Here is a 20887-nt window from a genome sequence, read left to right as displayed (position 1 = left end):
GTTTCGGATCGGTGTCTGCGCTGAAGAAATCCGGGAGGCCTGCCTCGTGTGGCTGCGGAAGCAAGGTCGTGGCCACCTTAAAACGACTCAGCCCGTGACATTTGGTGACATTTGAAAGCGACATGGAAAGTTTCTAGTTGCTCCGAACCAGGGTTCCCCCTGGAGTCGCTGTCATTTCAAGCGGCAGCATCCTCTGCGCTCGCTCCGATGGCCCCGGGAAGCCAGCAGAGGCGGTGCCCAAGCTGAGGACCAGCGCTTGGGATTTGAAGGGCAGCGTTCAAAACATCTCAAAACAGAAGTAGCTGTGGGGGAAAATGATGGATGGCAAAAAAATAAAACTACTAACATTTTTTATATCCAACATAAAAATTTATGGATGGCCTTTTTTCAGTATGTGGGGTGGAAGTGCAGGGAGCTGGGGAGCGATTTCTGTTTGACAAATAGTGCCATACCTGCCCCAGGACGGGCCTTGATGTTTGCACCTCTTGCTATCGACCGGATGGATGAGTCGGATCCTCCCTGATGCCCAGTTTACAGGTGAGGACGCTGGGGCACATGGTGGCTCACAAATGCTCCTCTCTCCGAGGGACGCTTCGCACCCACGCGGTCTGGTGAAATGTCCCAGAGAGGAAACACCAAGGACCAAAGCGACACTGGAGTCGCCGTCCCCTTAGAGCGCAGGCGGCTGGACCCGGGCCACCCGCACGGGGGCGCTGTCGGCACGCAGTGCGGGCTGCGCGCAGGGAGCCCCGAAGTCCCCGGGAGCCTGGAGGCGCACGGCCGGCGTCACCAGGCCGGGGCTGCAGGTGCAGAGTGCGGCCGCCGGGAGGCGTGGAGCGGGCAGGGCGGCCGACAAGGAGCCCTAGGGATGGAGAGTAGATGCGGGGGGCCGGGGAGGAGCCACACAGGTGGATTGCGCGCGCTGTGGCTACTTGCGGGGAACGTGGGGCGGGGGTCGCCTGCCCGGGCCGCGCGACCCGGTGGCGCGCCGGGCGGCACCATGAAGGGCAACAGCAGCGCGCTGCTCAACGCCTCCCAGCAGGTGCCCGGCGGCGGCGGGGCGGCGGGGCCGCGCCCCTCGTGGCTGGCCTCCACGCTGGCCTTCATCCTCATCTTCACCATCGTGGTGGACATCCTGGGCAACCTCCTGGTCATCCTGTCCGTGTATCGGAACAAGAAGCTGAGGAACGCAGGTAGGGGCTCCCGGGGCCGGGCAGGCTGGACGGGCAGCCCCCAGCTTTCCCCCCCGGACGGCAGCCTCTCACCTCTCCGGCCACCTGTCCAGCGCGCAGCACCCTCAGCTGTCAGCTGGCTTTTCCTAAGAAAAGTTAAATTCTTTTTTCTTAAAAACTGGGGACTTGGAGTCATTTTTTTTCTATTAGAGACTGAAGCCCGTTGGTTTACTTGCCTTGAACCTGCCTGTCAAATATGTTGTGGGTTTTTTTTTTTTTTTCTCCTTTAAAACTATAAGAAGTCTTCAGGCCCTGTGGGGTAGCAATCCTGGGCAGAGTCAGGTTCTCTTTTCTTTAGAGAAAAACCCCACTGTGTAGTTTTCAATTTCTGAGGTTTATGAAATCGAGAGGCACTCGATAAAGGTTGCAGGAAGTTCCTCAAGAAGCCCTTTCAAATGCCATCAACAAGCTACTGATTGCTTGGTTTTACATAGACTTTAATGTTCCCAACTTTGTTAAAATAGGAGAAAAATACATTGGCAAAATGATAGTGCGATTATTTTAGTGTTGTTGTCAGGAGCAGTTTTCAGTTTTTAGCATGCAATTGCAAAAAAACAAAACAAAAAAACCACAGGCTCCTAACCATGCTTGGAGTGATTCCTCCAAGTTTAATTCTTTTCCACTTTAAAAGCAGGAATTGTTGTGATAAACCATGTATTTACCTGTAATGTACTACTAAGGCTACTTCTGTGCTTGCATTATGCTTGCTTTCCCCTCCAGGCAATGGATTGAAATGGGCTTCTGCTGGGCGGGAGCCTGAGGACGCACCAGAGGACACTGGGTGGTCAGACCTCTCCTGGATGATGAGATGCAAACTTTGTGGAGGAGTGGATGGGGAGGGAAGGACCCTTGCACTTACATGTTTGTAAAAAAGGAATATTTTTGTTCTAACCATGTAGTTGATCAATGCTGTAAATTTGTTTAACTCCTTTCCAGGAGGGATCCCCCCTCCCCATTTTTCCTACATTGCTTGAGACAGTACATAATTTAAGAATTAGTTAATAAGCACATGATAGCATGGATTTGCATGGAGTTAGTTAGCCCAGTGAATAACCTCACTTCCTAGCTGACTGGCTTAAACTAGAGGCATTCTCCTTCATGAAGAGGCCCCCAGGAGAAACAGGGGCGGTAAGCTCCTTGACAGAGGTCTTGGTGATGTTTTTGTTTTTGTTTTTAATCTGACACCAAAAACAAAAGGAACAAAAGCAAACATAAACAAGTAGGACTACATCAAACCAAAAAGCTTGTGCAAAGCAAAGGTAATCAACAAATTGAAAAGGCCACTTACTGAATGGGAGAACATATTTGCAAATTATGTATCTAATAAGGGGCTAATATCCAAAATATATAAAGAACTCATACAACTCAATAGCAAAACAAAACAAAAACCCACCAAAAAAATAATGAAACAAAAAACAAACCCACAATCTAATTTAAAAATGGATAAAAGGTCTGAATAGACATTTTTTCCAAAGAATTCATAAAGATGGCCAACAAGTGCATGAAAAAATCCTCAACATCATTAATCATCAGGGAAATTCAAGGCAAAAGCACAGTGAAATATCACCTCACACCTGTTAGGAATGGCTATTATCAAAAAGACACTAAATGACAAGTGTTGGTAAGGATATGAGGTAAAGGGTACACTATGCCCTGTTGGTAGAAATATAAATTGGTTTAGCTCAGATGGAAAACAGTGTGGAGGTTCCTTAGGAAACTAAAAATAGAACTACACTACCCCTCAGCAATTCCACTTCTGGATATTTATCTGAAGAAAATGAAAACACTAACTTGAAAAGATAGATATACCCCATATTTATTACATCATTTACAATAGCTGAGACACAAAAACAAACTAAGTGTTCATTGGTGGAGGAAAGGTAAAGAAATTGTGGGATATATACACTGGAATGTTACTCAGCCATTAAAAAGGATGAAATCTTGTCATTTAGGGCAAGAAGGATGGACCTCGAGGGCATTATGCTAAGAGAAAGGTGATCTCTATTATCACCATATATGATCTCTATTATATGTGGAATCTATAAATAAATAGATACAAGCTCATTGATACAGAGAATAGATTCATGGTTTCCAGAGGTGGGGGTTGGGGTGGGGAGATTGGGGGATGGGTGAATCGTTGTGTTTTTTGTTTGTTTGTTATTTTTAGTTTAAATAAATTGATTTAAAATAGAAGAAGAAGGGGTCTGAGAACACCCAGAGCTGTGAGAGTAGTGTGAGAATTATCTCTCACCCCAGGAGCAGAGCTGTGGGAGAGCCTGCTTCCTCGCCATGGCGAGGTCATGCCAATCTTCTCTGCCCCTGTGGCTCTGGGTCCTGGGAGAGCTCCCTCTGATTATATACTAATCGGCTAGTCACTCTTCTTGTTGCTTTATTGATTGTTTTGATTCCTTGGATTAGGGTTCAATAAGAGGACTTTGGCTTTCATCTGTCCAGTGCATTCCTTTGTTCCCTAAAAGAAAGAGAGAGAGAGAGAGAGAGGAAGGGAGGGAGGGAGGGAGGGAGGGAGGGGAAGAAAAAAAGAAAGAAAGAAAGAAAGAAAGAAAGAAAGAAAGAAAGAAAGAAAGAAAGAAAGAGAAAGAAAAACAAAGAAACCCATTTTAACTGAATCCTCAGGGCAGCCCTGTGGTGGGTGCCACCGTCATCTTCTTGAAGAGAAGGAACAGGGACACAGATGGCTGGGCAGGGTTTGATTCACAGAATGTGGCCCCCAAGCTCACTCTGTTTTTTTGTATCAACAATTGCAGCATTTGGGGAGTTTGCATCCTATAGGTCCTTTCATTTAAAAAAAAAAAAAATTCACATGCCTGGAACAATTCTCCTTCTGGTTTATGGAAAAGAACTTACAAAAAGTGCTGCTTCCCCACTGCTTTGTATTTTATTTGTTTGAGAAACAACTTTTTTTTAAATCCTTACCCAAGGACATGTATATTGATTTTAGAGAGAAAGGAAGGAAGAAAGAGAGGGACAGAGAAACATTGACCAGTCGCCTCCCATACACACCCTGGCTGGGGATTGAACTCAAAGCCTAGGTGTGTGCCCCAACCGGGCACTGAACCCACAACCTTTTTGTGTACAGCATGGGGTTCCAACCAACTGAGCCACCCAACCAGGGCTGCTAAGCAATTATTTTTATCCTCACCCGAGGACATGCTTATTGATTTGAGAGAGAAAGAGAATGAGAGAGAGAGAAGAGAGAGAGGAAGAGAGAGAGAGAGAAACATCCATGTGAGAGAAAAACATTAGTTGGTCGCCTCCTGTACATGCCCTGACTGAGGATTGAACCCACAACCTAGGTGTGTGTCCTGACCTGGAATAGAACCCCAAAGCTTTGGGTGTAGGAGCCGATGGATGCTCGAACTGAGCAACCCGGCCAGGGGGCTGGCGCTTTCTGGTCAGGCAGTTTATAGAACACCACACCCTGTAGCTGGTGGGGGACCACAGAGAGCCTCCCCCTGGGAGCTTTGGAACTTGGCTGCTTTTACAATCGGGCTTTTGTATTCAGATGCCGCACTGTTGCAATTCAAAGCACTGGAAGCTTGGATAGATGGTAATTTCAAACAGTGACAGAGACAGTGGATTCAATACTATTGTTCAGTCCTTCCATTTCTGTTAAATTTATCTTATTAAGGATGAAAAGATGGAAACGAGAATGAAGAAATGAGGTAAGAATATAAGAATGTGGCCCTAGCCGGTTTGGCTTAGTCAGCAGTGGTTGGCAAACTCATTCGTCAACAGAGCCAAATATCAACAGTACAACGATTGAAATTTCTTTTGAGAGCTAAATTTTTTAAACTTAAACTTCTTCTAACGCCACTTCTTCAAAATAGACTCGCCCAGGCCGTGGTATTTTGTGGAAGAGCCACACTCAAGGGGCCAAAGAGCCGCATGTGGCTCGCGAGCCGCAGTTTGCCGACCACAGGCTTAGTGGATAGAGCGATGGCCTGTGGACTGAAGGGTCCCAGGTTAGATTCAGGTCAAGGGCACATGCCTGGGTTGTGGACTGGATCCCAAGTAGGGGGGCATGTAAGAGGCAGCTGATCAATGATTCTCTCTCATCATTGATGTTTCTTTCTCTTTCTCTCTCGCTCTCCTCCTCCCTTCCTGTCTGAAATCAATAAAAATATGTTAAAAAAAAAAAAAAAGAATGTGAAAGCATCTTAAACTTTGAACTAGGACTTCCTTTCTGGAATCTGGAATAATTGCTGATTATTTATGCCCCTGTCCTTCCGTTAAAGGAGCCCACTGACATCTGATTTTCCAGGGAAGAAATTTAAAATATTTAACAGGCGAATGTATGTCAGGGACTCTGGTTAGAACAAATACAGGCTCCACACAACCACCAGAGCCTTAGGTGCTGGCAGAAGTCTGCTCTGCTCCTGTCCAAATTTGATCCTCGAATGGATACTAGCGTATTTGTAATTTCTGAGTAAATTTCGTAGTATAATGGGAGGACTCCTGCATTGGAACACTGCGAGTAATGTCCTTGCGATCCACCTTGAGATCTGAGGAAGCCTCACTGTCTACGTTTGTCAAATACAGAAAGTAGCTAACGAATCTTTTCCCCTCCCAGGATTGTTGCAGTTACCTAGTGACGCAGTGGGTGCAGGGGGAAAGGACACTTCGATAGTTGGCACGTGGAAATTGATGCTTGGAGATTGATGCTTTGACCAGGATAAAGCAGGTACACCTAACAAGGGTGACTTCCACTGTTTAAAGTAATTGAACTGTAGACGTGATTTGCGCACTTTTCTATATTACATCATACTTTAAAATTTTTACTGAAAATAAAGCAGGAGTACGATAATAACTTGCCTATTCAAAATTCAATTACCTGGCAATCAAACTTATCTAGAATATGGCCAATAAATGGAAATAAGCAAAAAATAGCAGGCTTTCTTCCACAGTTGATTTGTTCTGCCTTAGAGTTCCATGAAACTGTGCGGCTAGTTCCCCATAGATTATAGTCAATTAGAGGAAGATTGGTGCATTTAAAGAAACAGCTCGTGTGCCAAACAGCATAGATTGAAATAGACTCATTAAAACAGGTCTGGAAAACTGAACAAGCACAACCTTTTGTGGGCACATCATGAAGAAGCAAAAAGAAAACCCAAAAAACAAAAAAAAAACAACAACCCTGCTCACCATTAACTGTTCCTGAAAAAGGCACAGTAGTGCAATGACGTGTTTATTACATATGACCGTCAGCCATCAGGAATGGACCAGCCACGGACAGTGTGTTCTGCCTCAGAAGACAGGGACATCCTATTTTAGAAAGTTACCTTTTTAAGCGGTTTATTATTATTTTTTAATTTGGTGCACAGCGGGCTAAACTGTCAATATTATAAAAAAAAAAAAAGTTCCCCAGAATGACTTTAAGACAGTACCATGGACACTGTGTTATGCGGTTCTTGCACTGGTTTCTTTCGAATCTACACTAAATATTATCTATATTCCTCCTGTGTTAGGACTCAGAGAAGCTCTCTAGAGTATGGACTTTGGGGCTCAGAGATCTGAGTTTAAGATTTTTTTTAAAAAAGAAAGTTTTTAAGATGCTTACAGGTCTTAGGCATGCCTACTTGAAAATATTATTTTTAAATTGAAGCATAATGACACACAGTAAAAGTGCACAGAACAGAAGTGTGCAGCTGGATGAAATTTTACGTATGTATGTATTTATGTGACCATCACTTTGTAGAAATGATTTGAAATAAGGCTATTGATAGATGGCAGTATAATTACCCACAACGTGAGCTATAACTTACGCCGAATCTAAGTACTGAAAACCACCAACCTGGACTTTTTCCCTGTGACCGTCCACACGCAGACTGTCGCCTGTGTTAAACTGGACTCTTGTTTGTGTCGGTTGCTAAGGCCATGACGGCTGAGGCTCACTGCCTTCTCCATTACCCGTGGCCACACCCACCATCCGCTCATCAGTGCTCCAGCCTCGCCCATTGCATGTGTTCATAGCTACCTTGATTGAGCCCTTGGCCATTCTGTTTACTGTACCCTGGCTTTTGTTTCCTCTTTCCCCTCCTTAATTTCCTTTCTCTTCCCTTGCCTTCTCTTGTCTTCTCCTCCTTTGTCTGTTTCCTGCTCCTTGGCCTCTAATACTCTTTAATTACCGTAATTATATTCAATCTCCCAGTAGAGGTCACACTTGTATTTCTGTTTCCTGAAAAACACCTGTATTTCTGTTGTGTCTTTTGTACATCAACAAAAAAAGTCTTACAAGTTTTTAAAAATATGTATATATTTTTTTTATTGATCTCAGAGAGGAAGGGAGAGGGAGAGAGAGATAGAAACATCAATGATGAGAGAGAATCATTAACCAGCTGCCTCCTGCATGCTCCACACTGCAGATGGACCCCACAACCTGGGCATATGTCCTGACTGGGAATCAAACCGTGACCTCCTGGTTCATAGGTTGACACTCAACCACTGAGCCACACCAGCTGGGCAAGACTTATAAGTATTTTTTTTAAAAACATATTTTATTGATTTTTTTACAGAGAGGAAAGGAGAGGGATAGAGAGTTAGAAACATCGATCAGAGAGAAACATCAATCAGCTGCCTCCTGCACGCCCCCTACTGGGGATGTGCCCACAACCAAGGTCATGCCCTTGACCGGAATCGAACCTGGGATCCTTCAGTCTGCAGGCCGACGCTCTATCCACCGAGCCAAACCAACTAGGGCAAGACTTATAAGTATTTTAATGATGTTATAAGTATGTCATAGTATAGTCAGTGGTTGGCAAACCGTGGCTCGCAAGCTACATGCGGCTCTTTGGCCCCTTGAGTGTGGCTCTTCCACAAAATACCATGGCCTGAGTGAGTCTATTTTGAAGAAGTGACATTAGAAGAAGTTTAAGTTTAAAAAATTTAGCTCTCCAAAGAAATTTCAATCGTTGTACTGTTGATATTTGGCTCTGTTGACTAATGAGTTTGCCGACCACTGGTCTAGAAGTTCACTTATGGGTTTCTTAAAAGAATATTTGATATTTTGTTTCTTAAGTTAGCCCACAAAATCATTCAAACCAGGACTGAAATAATGCTCAGGATTGCTGGGTCATTGAGACTTGTGAGCCCCTGATAGCAACCTGCCTTACTCTGTGTTCTGATTTCTGAGCCTCTTGGGACCCTGGAAGAATGGGAAAGACTGGTGTAGAAGGGAGCAGGCGAAGCTACACTTGTAACTCAGAGATGTCAGGAGATGGCTCAGGAACAAGACATGATGCGGGGGTCGGGGGCGGGGGGGATTTTGCATCAGAGATGAGGTGGAAATAAGTAGAAAGAAGTACAGGCGGCTGCTCATCAGTTGAGTGCTCCTGTGTTGGGGACAAACATAGCAGATCCTGTAGGCAAGAGTGGAAGGAGCCTGTGCACAGAATAAACCCGGAATCTGGGCTCCCAAGCTCTTTCACTGAGTGGCCAGTGGTTGCAGATGAGTCATCATCTCTCTGGATTGTCTTCACATCAGCAAGATGATAGGGCTGGACCAAGTCTGGTATCCTTCAATTTACATGATTGTAACCTCACTCTGCATTTAGAGATTATAATGCTATGAAATCGACTAGCAATAAGGAGAATTGTGGATATAATGACATATCTATACTAATAAAAGGGTAATATGCTAATTAGAGTGGATGTCCTTCTAGACAAAGCCGTAGTGGCTGTGAAGGACTGAGGCTCAGGTGGGTAATGGGGGGGTGCCTTCCCCTGATCTGCCAGGTCACCTCCTGCAGAGGGAGGCCAGACTGGGGGCTGAGGCAGAGGCAGTTAGGGGCGATCAGGCTGGCAGGGGGGCAAGTTAGGGTTGATCAGGCTAGCAGGGGGGCAAGGTAGGGGCGATCAGGCCGGCAGGGGGGCAAGATAGGGGCAATCAGGCAGGCAGGCAGATGAGCAGTTAGGAGCCAGCAGTCCCGGATTGCGAGAGGGATGTCCGACTGCCAGTTGGACCAGCAGTCAAACATCCCCCAAGGGGTCCCAGATTGGAGAGGGTGCAGGCCAGGCTCAGGAAAACCCCTCCGTGCATGAATTTCGTGCACTGGGCCTCTAGTATGTATATAATGATAATAAGCATCATAGATCTAGGGAGTGGGTCCCTATAAAAGTGCACCTCATGTGCCCTCAACTATCTGGTTCACTTGTAACATATCTGGTAGAGACAAATATCTCTTAATGACATCTGGTTTCCTTGTTATACTTCCCAAGGAGTGTTTGCGAGTTTTAGAAATGTCCCATGTAGTTTTCCTTCTTGACATGGAATGCAGCATAAGTCAAGCCTTTTTTGGTGGACTGTTTCTGGTTGAAAAATGATGGATCAGTTCTCTGGGACACAGGCAGCTTCGCATGAGTTTTGGTATAGGATGCGCTGGGCATGCGTACGATGAGTTGACTAACGGTGTGTGAGTGTGAGCAGTCCTCCCGAGTGGGCTGACTTGCATGTCTCTGCGTGGATCACGGAGAGAGACAGGTTCTCCCAGGTCTGTAGTGATCCTTCAGAATGTAATCGTTCAGGAAGAGCAGCCTAAATAGGCAGCCAACCTCGCCATTAGTTTGCGCAACAATATTCATCTAAAGATCAGCAGGGTTCACAGAGGTGAGCACCTCACACTCACTTAGGTGTTCAAAGGCAGATGGAATAATCTAATCGTTTTTAAAATAATCAGACCATCTCTCCTGCAATATCAGCTGGGGATGTCTCTATCAAAGTCATCAATGTGGCTGGTCACATGGCATAGTGGTGATTTGAAAAACCAGTGCTCTGTGGGACTATTGTAGACAAAAACATAAAACAAAGTAAAATATCTATATGTGAACCAGTTGCCCAAGTCCCAAAAGAGAAATGGAGACAGTGCATTTGGACAATAATTTGGAGTCATTTTATCCTTGCAGGAATTTTCTTTTTTTTTTATAAAGATTCATTTTCCTCTTATATCCTCTCCTCTTTATAAATGATGCTTTTCTGTGATGTATTTTATATCCATGGATATCAGATATAAGATAAGTGGAATTGTAACAGAGGACTAACATCTGGGATATAGGCAATTAGAACTAATATACAGTATTCCTTAACAATCTGTTCTGGTGTCTTAATTATAATTCGAGACCATTTGTGATAAAACTTAAGCCCCCTCTTATTGTTCTAGTGCATAATTAATTTTGCAAAAATTGCTGGCCATCTTTTAGTGAACATTTCCACTTATAATATGAATATATTACAGGATTCATATCAAAGCAATGCCAATTATTAAAAGAATTTAGTTTTTTAATCTCACAATTTTATTTTGTAAATTTGTTCATTAATTTGTGTTTGAAACATTTTTCAAACTTGAGAAATTAAAGTAGAAGACTGGTAAATTTCACTTTGTCTCACACTTATCCCAGATAGCTGATTTATTTCTATTTCTGTGGATACAGTAGAAAAAATAACTTTTTTTGATTTAGAATATCTAGTGCTTTGTACTTTTTCACACAAAGCAATTTACAGCTTTTAAAGCACTTTTCCACATTCTGTTCTATTTGTCCTTGTAACATTCTCCTTGGGTAGATAAGAAAACTGAAACCCCAAATTCACAGATAAGTGATCAGTATTTCTTACCTCTGAACACAACCCAGTGGAGTGCGGTGGAAGGAGCAGGGAAATGGAAATTAGAAGATCCAAGCTGAGTCTTATATCTGCAGTACCTTAATGTGGAGTATGTTTAGGGTCCAGTTATTCAATCTCTCTGAGCCTCAGTTTCTCTATCTGTCCAATGGGTGTACTTATCTCACATGGATGCTAGGAAGATAAACTTAGATTCTGCCCATCCATCTATCCATGCATCCATCTATCTGCCTATCACTTTGAAGTTATAAAATATTATGCAAATAATGGTATTATTAAGTTATTATTAATAGGCATCTATGATTAATCCTTATTAGGTTGTTTTTATTTTCTAAATGCTCATTTCTTTTTGAATGTACTTTTTAAAACGAAGTGGACAATATGAATGGCAAGAAGTAAAATCAGTCAGAAAATGAAGATTTAGGGTCTAACTCTCTTCTGTGACATTATGTAAATTCTCTGATGTCTCTGTTTTTCCTTTTGTAATAAACATGATTTCCCCACAGCAAGTAGGGCTGCAATTCTAATTATCAAATTCTGAGAGACTGATTATTTCAATATCCAAGCTGTTCTCTAATTTAACATAAATCAGTTCTGGTTAGACATTTATATAGCTTACAAAGTGATCCTCCTGATAATTCTAGAACCCACCTGGCACCATAGTTATTACAATATTATTGACTACATTCCCTATGCTGTATTTTACATTCTGTGACTGTTTTGTAACTACCAATTTGAACTTCTTAATCCCTTTACCTTTCTCACCCAGCCCCCCAAGCCCACTCCCATCTGGTAACGCTCAGCTTGTTCTCTGTATCAGTGAATCTGTTTCTGTTTTGTTTGTTCATTCACTTTGTTCTTTAGATTTCACATACAAGTGAAATCATATGGTATCTGTCTTTCTCTGCCTGACTTATTTCACTAAGCATAATACCCTCTAGGTCCATCCACGTTGCCACAAAGAGCAAGGATTCATTCTTTTTTATGGTCCAGTAATATTCCATTGTATTTATGTACCACATCTTTTTTATCCAATGTCTAACCACAATACTGTATACCTGAAACTAATATAAAATAATATTGAATGTCAACTGTAATTGAAAAAAATTATGTTTCCAGTTATTAAAATAGCTGCAGTGATGTAAGGTGTAGCAGAGGGGATAGAGTCAATAACGTTGTCATAACCATGTGTGGTGTCAGTGGGTACTAGACTTAGTAGGGTGATCACTTCATAAAATATATAATGTCTAAACACTATGCTGTACACCTGAAACCAATATTGTATATCAACTGTAGTTGAAAAAAATTTTTAAAAAGGGACAAAAATAAATCAGCTCATAAACTTCTTAAAAAGAACAAAAATAAGTCAGCTCTGGAAGCTACAGTAACTTTCTCAGACAAGGATTTTACCATTCAAAAAGTTATCACCCAACTTGTATGTACAGACTTGGAAAATGGTTTCAAGCTAATAAAGTCAGTGTTTAATACAATCTCCAGTTTGATAGTAGCTTGCTAACTCTGTTGATGTTTCCCTCCAGTAGCTTTCCATGATATCTGAAATTATTATTTCAAGGCTATTTTTTTTTTTTTACTTTTTAAGACATTTTATTGACCACCTCACGCCCCTTGCATGCTGAGCCATTGTTTAAAGTTTTATGACTTTCCCCCCCTGGCCTATGTAGTACATTATTATGGAACCCTACGTTTTTCCAAATTTGCCAAAATAATTGCCAGAATCCCCTGAAAACCTTAGGACAGGGGTTTCAGACTCCTAGATACATGATTGAATTTGGATCTGATTTTTGGCTTCCCCAGCTATTTATCTTCTGAGAAAGTAGCACTTTCCAGCATTAAATTAATCATAGATAAGATAGAGCTTATTTTTGCTAGCTTTCAGAATCATTTTTCTCTTGGAAAATTTGAAAGTTAACCAAAGACAAAATAGTTCTAAAGTAAACCTCCTGCTTTTGTTTTCTACTACTATTCGATGGTCCTGTGTTTTTGTTGTTTTAAATATCTGCTTTGAAAAATATCTGCTTTAGAGGTCATTTTAAATCTCCATGGAGTATCTGGAGCTTGTTCTGCTCATTCTTTATTAGCACCTTTTGAAATTAATAACTAGAATACTTGTGGTGAATAGTAAGATCTTTACAAGGTGCCTTGATTTTCTCCCTATATTTCCTAAGTATTTCTAAGTTGCCTCACTAACAGAAATGCCCTGTCTTATATAAAAGAAACACACACACTCTCAGGACTTTCTAGGCTACCAAATAGGCAATTATGGAGTGTTTTCAAAAAGATTTTGTGTATGCTCAGAACACCACATGGTATCATCAGTACAGTATTATCTACTCCCCTTCTAATGACGGTCCCTTAATCAGCATCCTAACATTTTCATCTTTCAAAAAGGTTGGCGAATCAAGTTGACCTGAAACCTGAGGACTCTATGTGATATCTTAAGAAATTTTAGTGAAATTTAATAATGTTGCAGATGAGGAATAAACTTCTGGACTTTCTCATCAAGGTATTCTAAGATAAATTTTTCTGCAGAACTATTTACTTTGGGCAATCACATAGAAGGATTTGGTCTTTTTTTTAAAAAAAAGACCAAGAAAGAGGAAAAAAAATCTACTTGGCACTAAATATTATTCAGGCTGTTGAGAGTAAATTTGAGTTGTTGAACTTATGGCTTAAAATGATGCTTGCTTGCTTTGCTATTGAGCACTTTTGGTGCTTGTTGAATTGAATATTCATTTAGATAAATATTTATTGCATATCTACAGTATAAGACAGAACATAAATGGTCAGAAAATTCTGGTTTGTCAAAATGCAATACATTGTGTTAAGCTTGTATAAAACAATGCTCCTGTTTTCAAAGAAATTACTTTGAAAACAGGACCCATGGTACTCCTAAAATTTTTGCCTTTTAATTTTCAAATAAAACTGAAACGTGGAGTACAAAGATATGACTACAAACATGTTTGTATAACAGAGAATCTTCTCAAAAGAAATTTGAAAGTTGGTTGGTGGATGATGGTAGCTGGAGCTCAAAGTATGTGGTGATGAGAATTTTTTTTAAATGTTACCTAAGGATGAAAGAAAAATAGGTAATAGATGGGAAAGTGAAAGCCAGAGCACACATAAGGCAAAATTAATGAGAGAACTTCAAGGAAATGAGTCAAGAATAGAAATAAAGCATAGCTACTTGAGGATAATACATTGACCCCGTATCCTATCTAATAAAGAGGGAATGTGCAAATTGACCATCACACCATCACAAAGATGGTGGCGCCCATAGCCACAAGATGGCAGCACCCAGTCCCCTCAGCCCCGCTGGAGTCCCCCAGTCCTTTTCAGCCCCGCTAGGGGGATGGGTGGTGGCGGGCATGCTGTGTGGCTGGACCCGCCCTCAGCCCCCAGTCGTCCAGGGCCAGCCCGAGGCTCAGGTAACCAGGGCCGGCTGAGGCTTGTGCTGCCAGCAGTGGCAGCAGCAGAGGTGTGATGGGGGCATTGCCTTCCCCTGATCACCGGATCACCTTCTGCCCCTGAGGGCTCCCAGATTGTGAGAGGGGGCAGGCCAAGCTGAGGGCCCCCCCCCCCACTACGTCCAGTGCATGAATTTTCATGCACCGAGCCTCTAGTCTTTGGAAGAAAGTAATACAGTCTGAGAAATACTTCTTTAGAAAACCTCATCATAGGACTGAAGGTCTCTCTTGGGCTGCCTAGAAACCCAACCTGAGAGCTGGGTTGGAGGCGCAGAACTCATGCTTCATTGAGGGTGGGCTCTGAGGAAGAACCTGAAGGAAGAGAACAGGTTAAGGCACAAGAGAGTCAAGCAAGGATGGGCTCTCTTGTGAAGCCTAGACTTGGCCTGACCCATGAGACGGAGGCTTCTGGGCATAAATCCAATCACACAGTTGTCATCACTTGAGGCAAGGGGGCTGGCCTTTTGTACTCTACTGTCAGTGATCATCCTTATCTGTTCAACTCAGGGCAAATCTCTGGGCAAGGGTGCAGCTCAGCCAATGCAAGCACCAAACACCTATCCAAATTCCAGAGATAAATGCACTATGCTGACAAAGGGGACCTGGGAAGGGCATTAGCAGCAGCTACTATAAGGCATATAAAACAGAGAGAATGTACAGAAGCAGACTAGAGACCAAGCTTGTTGTAGTAATGGGCTCCCATTGCCAGCATTTTGAAGAGCACACAGAAGAAAAGGAATATCCTTGGGTTAAATCATTGCAGTTTTTATTATTACCTAATTAAAAACAAGGCAAACATTGTTGATGAAAACCTTAAAGGCCCAAACTTGGCACAATATTATATTGGGAGATAAATTTCTCTGTAATTCACATTGCAGCAAAGTGATGCACAAGTAATCATTCATATGCAAGTCAGCATGAGACCTGCAGAGTGTGGGATTCTTATTTAAAACAATAAAATAACTGATGAAAGATGAGCATCTGGCCAAGGAGAGGAAATTCTTGCACTCTCACCAAGCTAAGATGTCACTAGTTAATGTGCCCAATGCCTGATTGAGCCTTCTGAGCATTACGAAAAAATGTGACTTCTGCTTCACTTCCACCTTCCAAATCCTATGCAACATTCCTTTGTGGACCATGCTAACACACCAGGAAGGAAATTCTGGGAAGGGTAGTTCCAGCTTAGCTAAATTGAAACAATACAAACCCACCACAGTCCATCCCTTGGCAACTTGTTATTCATATATCTATCTCCATGAACTCAACTCAACTTCCAGATAAAGGAAACAGCATAACTATGCTTCTCCCCAACATAATGCAACTAACCTTGAAAACTAAAAATCATGCTAACCCTCTCCCTAAAAGACAACACTGTCTCTTTATTCATCTTTGCATGATTTTCATTATTCTTCTAGTTGAATCCCTGTCCCCATTAGACATCCTGTAATGGAAATACTGAGAGGTGAGGTTAACTGCTAGTACATATTAGATGACAGGGGGGATAGAAGAGGGAAAAAGAAAAACAAAATACCCCCCCCACACACACACACAACACACACCCACACACTCCACACATACATAGCAAATGTGATAAAGCTTCCATCCGAGCTACCTGATAGTCACACCTGCATAGAGCCTATGGCTTAATTCTTTTCTCTGAATACTTGTAAATGAGATTAGTTCAAAGAAAATTAAACTAATGATTTAATTAATATAATTACTTGAAGAGAAAAGAAGCATAATTACTACCAAGTAAATGGAACAGAGAATAAAAGCCAAAAAAGCAATCTATGACATCATTTGTGATTTTACGCATAAGCTCTTTCAAAAATAAATCTGTTTGGGGCCAGTTTGTCATCATGACAATCTGGGTAAAAAAATGTACTATTTTGATGATTATTTGTGGTATAGCTGAATTTCATATATTACATTTTTTAAATTGAACATATTGGGGTGACGTTGGTGAATAAAATTATAGAGGTTTCAGGTGTACAATTTTATAATGCATCATCTGTATATTGTATTGTACATTCACTACCCCAATCCAAGTCTCCTTCCATCACCATTTTCCCCCATACCCTCTTCTACTTCCCCACACTCTAATTTATTATACTTATTTTTAAACTATTAAATATGTTGAGTTAAACATTTATTAAAATATGCCCACTTTGTAATTTAAATATTTCATTGGAATTTGAAATTGATCTGTAAAAAAAACAAAATTTGCTTTTATTGCTTTAATTTGGCCTAGTATAACCACTTTTCAAAGAAGCTATTTTTATGAAAATTTATCCAAAATTTCTAATTAAGTTGCAAAATCTTGCCCCTCCCCCCCCCTTTTTAAATCATGACTGCTATTTTACTTCACTTATTTGCAATATTTTTTGGGGAAAATCAAGATAATATAGGAACTTTAAGTACAAAGGCTATTTTATTTCAGATGTTGGGAGATGACAATTTAATTTACGTCATCAAGAATTTGAGCAAAAGCCTCATCTGAGTACTATTCAGGATACAAATATGAGGAAGACAGTCTCAGGGAACTACGGTATAGAAACACAGGAAAGCCACATTTACAACTGAATACAATAAAAGGCAACACACACAGTCCCTCTCCTGGCATGTTTCTCCCCACTGTCCAGCTCACTTTCTTCCTGAAGCCTCTTCTCTCTCTGTGTGCACTTCTTTCTTTCTATTTTAATTTTGTTTGTTTTTCTAAGATCAAGGACCATAGGATCCCTGTCTATTCATTCCTGTTTCCCCAGCACCTGTCATATGCACTTAATAAGATTCCATTGAATGGAATTTATTATAATTTAATCTAAATTAAAATGATATACAGCAAATAAAGTGATCTAGGAACCTTCAAAAGAGGAAGTGCTTCCATGTGGTTGGGCAAATAAATAAAATCTGGGGTAATTTTTATTTAAGGTGGATTTGAGAAAATGGGTAGCATTTTAAAAGTTAAGGAGAGGCCATTCAGAGCACAAGGAATAGTAACAAAGGCCAATGAGCCATAAACTAAAGGATGTACTTGCCAAACATCTCATACAATTTGACCAGAAGTATTTTTTATAGTTTAAAATGTGTTGCATTATTATATTCATATAGAAATTTACCACTTAATCTGAATATTTAGGGTTAATTTTTGTACCTTAAGTTCTTTATACACCTAAAAATATTTCTACCTTTTCCCGTGGAGTAGAATCCCAGCCTCACTTATTGAGCACATAGTATGTGACAGGTACTGCTCAGCACTGGAAATCGATGGCCTTATTCAGTCCTCATCATCCCCCCTATGAGGGAGATACTATCATTATTCCCATCTTACAGAAGAGCACACTGAATTTGGTGGGATAATGTCCCTGGCCCCAATTAGATAGCTAGTAAGGGCTGAAGCCCATATTCTCACCCAGACAGCTGAGGACAGAATCCTCTTTTCTCTTAAATATTACATGATGGACACGAACCCATTGTTCTCCCGGAATAGGAATTAGAGGCCCATTGGAGAGGGGTAGAAGGCCTGGAACTGAAGGAAGTCTTGGCTAGCTGGGGAAATAACAGGACATGAAGTTTCTCAGGGAATGTGGATGATTCCAGACTAAGAGATGTGATAGAGTATACTGAACTCAATACTAAAGCGCTTGAGAAAACAAACACTTTGAAAGACAAGTTTTGAAGATGGAATATGCCTTGCTCTGGGGCTGTGGGAAATTGTGAACCATGGAATTAACCTGACAAAGGCAGCAAATGGGCTCACTTCCTGGTGAAAATAAGCCTCCATCATCCTTAAACCATAGGATGTCAAGTCATCCAAATTGCGGAAACAGCTCAGTTTTCATTGTATTTTTATTGATTTCAGAGAGGAAGGAAGAGAAAGAGAGAGAGAGAGAGAGTGAGAGAGAGAGAGAGAGAGAGAGAAACATCAACGATGAGAGAGAAGCATCGATCGCCTGCCTCCTGCATGCCCCACACTGGGGATGGAGCCGGCAACCCCGGCATGTGCCCTGACCTGGGATGAAACCTGACCTCCTGGTTCATAGGTCTCTGCTCAACCCCTGAGCCATGTGGGCTGGGCACAGCTCAGTGTTTAAATAACCGTGAAAGCAAACGAATGCGATCCATGCACTATTGGTGTTAAGCTGTATTTTCCAAATCCTTCTCTCGCAGGGAACATCTTTGTGGTGAGCCTCGCGGTCGCCGACCTGGTGGTGGCTGTGTACCCGTACCCCTTGGTGCTGATGTCCATCCTGAACAACGGCTGGAACCTGGGCTACCTGCACTGCCAAGTCAGCGGCTTCCTCATGGGCTTGAGCGTCATCGGCTCCATCTTCAACATCACAGGCATTGCCATCAACCGCTACTGCTACATCTGCCACAGCCTCAAGTACCACCAGCTGTACAGCAACAAGAACTCGCTCTGCTGCGTGCTGCTCATCTGGGTCCTGACGCTCGCGGCCATCATGCCCAACCTGCGCGTGGGGACCCTGCAGTACGACCCGCGCGTCTACTCCTGCACCTTCGCGCAGTCCGTCAGCTCCGCCTACACCATCGCCGTGGTGGTTTTCCACTTCCTCGTCCCCATGGTCATCGTCTTCTTCTGCTACCTGAGAATATGGATCCTGGTTCTGCAGGTCCGGCGGAGGGTGAAACCTGACAACAAACCCAAACTGAAGCCGCAGGACTTCAGGAACTTCATCACCATGTTCGTGGTCTTCGTGCTTTTTGCCATTTGCTGGGCTCCCCTGAACCTCATCGGCCTCGCCGTGGCCTCAGACCCCGCCGGCATGGTGCCCAGGATCCCAGAGTGGCTCTTTGTGGCCAGTTACTACATGGCGTATTTCAACAGCTGCCTCAATGCCATCATCTATGGGCTGCTGAACCAGAACTTCCGGAAGGAGTACAGGAGGATTATCGTCTCCCTGTGTACAGCCAGGATGTTCTTTGTGGAGAGCACCAACGATGGGGCAGGCAGGGTTAAATGCAAACCCTCTCCACTAAGGACCAACAATAACCTCATCAAGGTGGACTCCGTTTGAAAAACAAAGCGTTACTGGCAAGACATGAATCCTGCTCAAGGTCTCACTAAATTTCATGTTTGCTTCCCTCTTGACAGATGCCTAGGAAAACTGTGGTTGGAAAACAGCAACAACAAAAAACCCGTGCTCTTAAGAGGTTGTCTCTATACTTCCTGAGCGAAGGTGTTATCAGCCTTTTGAACAAGTCTCGCATTCTTATCAAGAGAAATACAGAGCGGTTTGTTAATTGAAGACGATGGTTCAAGGACAGAAGGGGGTACTTTTAAATAAAAATGCTGATTGTATTCAAACGGAAAAAAGTGTGAAAACGTTTTGAAATTGCAAATGAATGCTGTAAATGTCGTAATTGCTTTTTTTTCCCCTCCACTTTTTAAAGATTTTTTAGTAGAAAAACAAGTGGTGTGTTTTATTTATAAGAGTCAATGGAACAAAATGGGGTAAAGTGGAATGAGTGACTCTTCACACAATGAAAGGCTGAAAATAAATTAGCGATGAACTCAACAACAACAGCCACTGCAAAGTTTTCAGCTGGCAGGGTTAGCATTGGGCAGCCAGAGTCAGGATCATAAATGTTTGCAGCTCTCTATTAAAAGCTGCACATTGAACTAAAGAGCTAACTAAATGACAGAGTCCTTTGTCAGTCCATAAAACCATAATATTTTAAAGCCATAGCTACATATAAAACTCTATGTGACCTTATTAGACATTTGGCTTATTTTTCACTGAATGTCATTATTAATCATGCCAATGACGAGCTATTCTGAATTGATTTCTGTTAATTAATTGGCATCTTAGTTCATTAAAAAATGACAAAGAATCAAAGAGCTGTAGATTCTTAGATATGGTGCTGAATGTGTTTCATACGGACAATCTATTTGGGCAAGTAAATATCTAAGTCAGAAAGTTTTTCTTTTATCCCTATCTCAAGACAATATTCTTCAATAATTCATTTAGTATTTGATTGCCCTAATAAAACTGAAAGCCTAGAAGAAAAACAATGAATGACTATGTTTTCATAAATGGTGGTTCTAGTTTGCCCCAAGTAGCTATTTGCGACTATTATGAGGTTTATTACATAGAGTGCTTTGCAGGAAATTAGGGCAATGTGTTCTTGTATTTTAAAGTTCTTCAACCAAACTATCTCATCCTAGAATGAGTTGGTGATTTGCAGCTCTACACATAAAAAAACAGTGATCTGAATACATTTCCTAATATCTCTATATCTAGATAATAAAAATCTCCTTGGAAAGTTCTAGATCCATTATTTGGAAACGTTCCTCTGATAATTCTTTTCATCAACCATATTTGGGGACACTAAATTATGGTTTGTGGGGTGATGGTGATGGTATGTGTGTGCATGTGTGTGTTATTTCTCAAACTTTACCTATCAAGTAATTTACGTGTAAAAATTATAGCCAGAACCAACATTAAAGAGTAGAAATCATTTCTTTTATTGTTAAGGTTTCATATTTTATTTTTTCCATCACCATTTCCCCCCTC

The 20887-nt window shown here is 41.8% G+C and overlaps 1 protein-coding gene across 1 annotated transcript; it reads left to right on the top strand.

Moving 5' to 3' along the window:
- Positions 1 to 994: 994 nt before the first annotated feature.
- On the top strand, positions 995 to 19387 carry MTNR1A (melatonin receptor 1A; the record flags this gene model as incomplete). Its single annotated transcript, XM_080660096.1, has 2 exons — positions 995 to 1193; positions 18519 to 19387. The coding sequence occupies exons 1-2, from the start codon at positions 1001 to 1003 to the stop codon at positions 19385 to 19387; spliced, it is 1062 nt and encodes a 353-aa protein (XP_080516222.1). The 5' UTR covers positions 995 to 1000.
- Positions 19388 to 20887: the final 1500 nt, after the last annotated feature.

Source organism: Plecotus auritus (genome assembly GCF_963455305.1).
Source record: "Plecotus auritus genome assembly, chromosome: 3".
NCBI classification, from domain to species: Eukaryota; Metazoa; Chordata; class Mammalia; order Chiroptera; family Vespertilionidae; genus Plecotus; species Plecotus auritus.
This window is presented reverse-complemented; position numbering and strand designations above follow the sequence as displayed.